This window comes from Arachis duranensis, unplaced genomic scaffold (genome assembly GCF_000817695.3).
Source record: "Arachis duranensis cultivar V14167 unplaced genomic scaffold, aradu.V14167.gnm2.J7QH unplaced_Scaffold_608113, whole genome shotgun sequence".
NCBI lineage: Eukaryota > Viridiplantae > Streptophyta > Magnoliopsida > Fabales > Fabaceae > Arachis > Arachis duranensis.
Window position 1 is genome coordinate 816,383 of NW_026264987.1, and position 6,890 is coordinate 823,272.

General features: G+C 41.1%; 1 protein-coding gene across 1 annotated transcript; it reads right to left on the reverse strand.

The window, feature by feature from the left end:
* Positions 1-550: 550 nt before the first annotated feature.
* LOC107472182 (uncharacterized) lies at positions 551-901 on the reverse strand. The gene has a single exon (XM_016091733.1). The coding sequence runs from the start codon at positions 899-901 to the stop codon at positions 551-553; it is 351 nt and encodes a 116-aa protein (XP_015947219.1).
* Positions 902-6,890: the final 5,989 nt, after the last annotated feature.

Here is a 6,890-nt window from a genome sequence, read left to right on the forward strand (position 1 = left end):
GCGGATGCGTGGGGCACGCATTCGCGAGGCAGGGCTTGTGCGACTAGCACAAGTGCAGCCCAAGTCCAGCTCAACTTTTGGCCATACACCCTTTTTACGTCGATTTATAGGGCACGCGTTTGCGTGGGTGACGCGGACGCATGGGAGGCCTATTTCCCATATGACGCGGACGCGTGAGCGGCACGGTCGCGTGGAACAATTTATGCCAAAGGCACGCCTCTAGCCAAACTTTCGCATGACTCTCTGTTTCTTTTCTTCTCGAGTCAAAGGCACTATGACGCAGACGCGTCATCGATGCTGTCGTGTCGTGTGCTCTCTCTCTCTTTTTTTTAATAAAAATGCAAATGTAGTATGCAGATGAGATGCAAGATATAGGCATTAGTTTTGAGAAGAATTATAGATGAGGAAAGATAAGGAGAGGGTGAGGAACGATCATACCATGGTGGGTTGTCTCCCACCCAGCACTTTGCTTTAACGTCCTTAAGTTGGACGCTCCACTAGCTCAGTCTTCTGCTGTGGGCGGATCTTCCAAGAGGAAGATCTCTAGTTCCTAGTTTTTTGCCATCTTTTCACCATGGAATAGCTTCAAGCGATGTCCATTGACCTTGATAAGTTCATAGCTTGAAGGATGTCTCAAGTGAAAGACTCCATATGGTTCCACCTTCTCTACTCGATATGGACCATCCCATCTGGATCTCAGCTTGCCTGGCATGAGTCGCATTCTGGAGTTATAAAGTAGGACTAAGTCCCCAGGTTGGAATTCTTTTCTCTTAATGCTCTTGTCATGCACAGCCTTCACCTTCTCTTTATACAGCCTGGAGTTTTCATAAGCTTCTAGGCGAAGGCTCTCTAATTCTTGTAGTTGCAACTTCCGTTCTGCTCCAGCTCTCTCATAGTCCATGTTACATTCCTTTACCGCCCAGAAGGCCTTGTGTTCTAACTCACCTGGGAGATGACATGTCTTTCCATAAACCAAGCAGAAAGGACTCATCCCAATAGGTGTCTTGTATGCTATCCAATATGCCCAAAATGCGTCCTGGAGCCTGGTGCTCCAGTCCTTTCTATGAGGCTTGACTACCTTTTGTAGTATGTGCTTTATCTCTCTGTTGGACACCTCTGCTTGCCCATTAGTCTGGGAGTGATAGGCTGTTGATACTTTATGAATTATTCCATGCCTCTTTAGTAAACCTGTTAGTCTCCTGTTACAAAAATGAGTGCCTTGATCGCTCACAATTGCTCGTGGTGATCCAAAGCGACAAATAATATAGTTTCTAACAAAGAAAACAACAGTGTTAGCATCATCAGTACGGGTAGGAATTGCTTCCACCCATTTAGAAACATAATCTACAGCTAACAGTATATAAAGGTGGCCATTAGAATTTGGAAATGGGCCCATGAAGTCAATGCCCCAAACATCAAAAATTTCACAGAAAAGCATAATTTGCTGAGGCATTTCATCCCTCTGAGATATATTACCAAACCTTTGGCATGGAAGACAAGATTTACAAAGGTTAGCAGCATCTCTAAAAAGAGTAGGCCACCAGAATCCACAGTCCAAAACTTTTCTAGCAGTTCGTTGAGGGCCAAAATGTCCTCCACTCTCAGATGAGTGGCAGGCCTCTAAAATGGACTGGAATTCTGATTGAGGTACACACCGTCTAATTACCTGGTCAGCACCACACCTCCATAGATATGGGTCATCCCATACATAGTATTTGGACTCGCTTTTCAGCTTATCTCTCTGATGCTTAGCAAAATTGGGAGGAAAAGTATGGCTAACTAGATAATTAGCTACAAGTGCATACCAAGGGGCTACATTAGATACTGCCTGTAAGCTATCAAATGGGAAATTATCATTGATAGGAATGGAGTCATCTTTAATGTGCTCAAGGCGACTCAAGTGGTCAGCCACTAAATTTTGGTTACCACTCATATCTTTAATTTCAAGATCAAATTCTTGCAGCAGTAGCATCCAACGTATCAGCCTTGATTTAGACTCCTTTTTAGCTAATAAATATTTTAGAGCTGCATGATCTGAGTACACTACTACCTTAGTACCAAGTAAATAGGCTCGGAATTCATCTAAAGCAAAAACAATAGCTAGAAGCTCTTTTTCAGTAGTAGTGTAATTAGATTGAGCAGCATCTAAAGTCTTAGATGCATAAGTAATTACAAAAGGGTCGTTACCTTCATGTTGAGCCAGTGCTGCTCCTACTGCATGATTGGAGGCATCACACATGATTTCAAATGGTTGACTCCAGTTTGGTCCCCTCACAATCGAAGCTTGAGTCAAGGCGGTCTTTAGCTTATCAAACACTTATTTGCAATCCTCGCTGAACTCGAACTCAATGTCTTTCTGCAATAGTCTGGATAAGGGTAGTGCTACCTTACAGAAGTCCTTGATGAATCTCCTGTAAAAACCTGCATGGCCAAGGAACGAACGGACTTCCCTCACAGAAGAGGGGTAAGGTAAACTAGAAATAACATCCACCTTTGCTGGGTCAATAGAGATACCAGTATCAGAAACAACATGTCCTAGAACAATGCCTTGTTTTACCATAAAATGACACTTTTTAAAATTTAAAACAAGGTTTGAACTAACACACCTGTCCAACACTTTAGACAGACTATCCAAGCAAAGGTTAAATGAATCACCATAAACACTAAAGTCATTGATAAACCACTATTTTATGGTTTATCTTGTGCTTAATTGAGTGGATTTTATCAATCTTTCATACATTTATTCATATGATTTGCATGTTTTACAATTCCTTCCCAGAATTTGTTCTATGATTTAAAACATGCTTCTTTGGCTTTTATTTTCTTTTATTTAATCCTCTCTAATTACTATTAGATGCCTTGATATGTGTGTTAAGTGATTTCAGGGATTACAAGGCAAGAATGGCTTAGAGGATGGAAAGGAAGCATGCAAAGTGGAAGGAATACAAGAAGTTGAAGAAACTGCAAAGCTGTCAGCCTGACCCTCTCGCACTAAAACGACCATAACTTGAGCTACAGAGGTCCAAATGACGCGGTTTCACTTGCGTTGGAAAGCTAACATCCGGGGCTTCGATTTGATATATAATTTCTTATAGTGGCCGTACAGGTAGGAGACGCGAATGCGTCATCTACGCGGACACGTCGCATCTGAGAAAATCAGTGTGGCAGATTTCGCAAACAGCGAATCCTGGGCTATTTTCGGCCCAGTTTCAAGCCCAGAAAACACAGATTAAAGGCTGCAAAGTGGAGGAATGAAGGGGACACTTCAGATTAGACTCATAATTCACAATTTTAGTTTTAGATGTAGTTTTAGGGAGAGGTTCTCTCCTCTCTCTTAGGATTAGGATTAGAATTAGGATTTCATCTTCTGCAATCACATGTTCAATGTTTCTTCTATTTATTTCTCCAATTTAATTTATGAACTCTTCCATATTACATATAATTTTCTTAATTAATGTTATTTGAGGTATTTCAGTTTATGATTGTTTTATTTATGAATGCTTTTAATTTAATTTAGATATTTTCCCTTTTTGGCTTGGGTTAAGTAATTGGTAACGCTAAAGCTGTCAAATAAAGAAGTGGTTGAAATTGGGAGTTGCTCCAATAACTCTAGTCTTTCCATAGGAATTGACTAGGACCTGAGGATTAAGCTAATTAATCCACTTGAATTACCTTCACAGTTAGAGGTTAACAAAGTGGGATTAAAATCCAATTCTCACCACAATTGATAAGGATAGGACTTATAGTTCTTATACCTTGCCAAGGGTTTATTTTATTATTACTATTTTATTTTTCTTATCATTTAACATACTGATTTCTTACTTTCAAAAACCCAAAATTTTATCTTTTTCATAGCCAATAATAAGTCGTACCTCCCTGCAATTCCTTGAGAAGACGACCTGAGGTTTAAATACTCGGTTATCAATTTTATTGGGTTTGCTTAAGCGACAAACAAAACTTTTGTACGAAGGGATTTCTGTTGGTTTAGAAACTATATCTACAACGAGACTATTTTTATAAAATTCTTTACTAGCAAAAATCCTAATGTCAAAATGGCGCCGTTGCCGGGGAATTGCAAACGTGTGCCTTATTATTGGTTATTGTAAATATTTTTCAAAAAAAATATTTTTCTTTTACTTGTTTATTTGTTTCTTCTTTTCCCTCTATTTCTGATAGCTATTATGAATTCTCACCCCTCTCGCTTTGAGTTTGGTTCTAATTTTGTTGCAAGGAATGAAAGCTATAACAGGACTATGCATCAAGGTCTAAGCAATCAAAGATGGACGGAGCCAAGAGGATCTGATCAACCCTTTAGGCAACAACACCCTCCTAGATATCACAGACAAAGACCATCCTACAATGCATACCAAGCTGATAGATATGGTGGACCGCCTAGTAGCTACCAACAAGCCCTACCGTATACTCAGAGACCATCCTCAAAACATAACTTTGAACCACCACACTCACAAGCCCTTTTCCACCAGTCACCTCCATATGACCCTAACACATATCCACCATACCAACCACCTTATGAACTGTATGAACCTTATGTAGCACCACCTCAATTCCACCCCAATTACTCCTAAGAACCACCACTGCCAATTTTTGGATCGACCCAAGAATCACAGGCTCGCCTCAAGAAATCAGTAGATCAATTTCATGCAACCCTTCATCAACTGGAGCAAGCGATAAATCAATTAGCTTCGCAACGTTCGAAGACTCAAGGAACCCCCGTGGCTTCATATGGACAATCTAATGAAGAACGTAGCATGAAGGAGACACTAGAAACTCCGGTGGACAGTAAGGAGCATGAATTTGTACTGGAACAAGTGGAGGAAGTCGAAATTATTGAAGAAGAAGAGGAGGCAGTGGTTGAAGACTTAGGAGATGCAGAACCTCTATGGGAAATTCAAGTCGTAAAGCCTCCTTCCAAGGTATTTGAAATTGATGTTGAGGAGGGTGTACAACCTCCAAAGCATGTCATAATAGAAGACTTGGAAGAGGTTAATCAAGAGATGGAGATTCAAGAAGAAGAGGCACAACCTCCCATGCCCTTGGTGCGCAATAAAGAAGAGATTAAATTGGAAGAAAGCTACCAAGAGGAAGATGTTGAAATTGAAGAAGCTTGCAAAGAGGTGGAAGATGTCAAAGAAGAGCACAAGGGAGTGGAGCTTGCACGTTCATTTAAAACACCTCCCCCTAAGTTTCCATCATCCTTCACAACATTCAAGTGGGTAAAATTCATATCCCTTAGCTTTCTAATTCCACTTGAATATAGGCTACTGGAGACGGATGGTCAACTTAGAGCTCTTTGTGGCATTAAGAGTAAGAGGAAGATGGTCAGTGGTAAGAATTGTCCTGCCAGGTTCATTATGGTTGGAAGCTCAAAGTTTAAACGCAAAGGTTAGTGTAAAGCTCAACTGAATGGGTCTAGGAAGTTGTTTGGCCGCTTTAGTGAGAATTTAGATTGCCTACCACCCGGTTGGAACACTAATGATCAACAAGAAGACGGGTGCAAAAGCAAGGTTTGGGACCCCGGAATTCAATCTAGAAATCAGCACTCTTGGGGCCTTGTCACTTGCTTCAACTTGCTTGAAGACTTTCTGCGCCTAGTTTGGGATCCCGGAGGATATTGGACGTACAAACATTGGTGGGGATTCCTGGATCAATACAAGCACAAGCCGCCATAATAGGGAGCTCACCAAATGTCCAACTTAAGGACTTTAACTAAAAGTGCTGGGTGGGAGACAACCCACCATGGTATGATCGTTCTTTTTCAATTTATTCTATTTCGTTTTGTTTGTTTTGAGTTTTATTTTATTTTTTTATTGAACCTGGAATCATGCATAGCATTCACATTAAGCATTGCATTCTGCATACTGCATTTAAAAAAAAAGCACGCACGCGACGCGGCAGTGTCACTGACGCGTCCACGTCACCAGTGCATTGGGAAGAAAAGAAAACAAATAGAAAGTCACGCGAGAGCGTGGCTGGAGGCGCGCCTTTAGTATAATTTGACCCCACGCGACTGCGTCGTTAACGCGTCCACGTCAGGTGGGAACATTGGCCTCCCACGAGTCTGCGTCACCCACGCGGCCGCGTGACCTGGTAATCCACGTGAAAAGGGTGCATAGCCAAAAGTTATGCTGGAATGGTGCTGGATTAGTGCTAGACGCACAATCCTTACCACGCGAACGCGTGCCCCACGCGTCCGCGTCATATCCCAATATTGGCCACTCACGCGATCGCATGACCCACGCGATCGCGTCACCCATATTTTGGCAAAATAAGATTTTGAACAGAGAGTTGTGCGAGCGCGAGGCTGCCCTCGCGCCAGTCGTATAAAACGAGTCACACGACCGCGTGACCAATGCGACCGCGTCAATCCATCTAAGCGCATTTGCGTGAACGCGTCACCCATGCGTCCGCGTCGCTTGCGCCGCACAGCTTATCCAGATCAACGCCAACAAATTTTATCTTTTCTCCCCCAATCCTAATTTTTCTTTCCTTCTTTCTTACTTACCTCTTCTTCCTTTCTTTCACTTCTCATTCTTCTTTTCTTTCATTTTATTTAATTTATTTGCATCCTCTCATTCATTGCATTATTTTCATTGGTGTTAAAAATTTATTTGGGTCATTATTTTCTATATTTTAGTGAATTGTTTGACAATTATATATTACTTTTTAAAGAGTTGCTTGCATGTTCAATTTAATGCATTCAATAACTTATTTACCATGCATGCTAAGTGTTTCTGAAAACACCCGTATGGCATTATACACTGTTTTTCAGTATCTTTGATCCTACAACTCTAAATGCTTGCTTTTCACGAAACCCTTTTTCATATCATATTCATTCAATATAATTTTCATTACAAATATGTTGCTAGTTT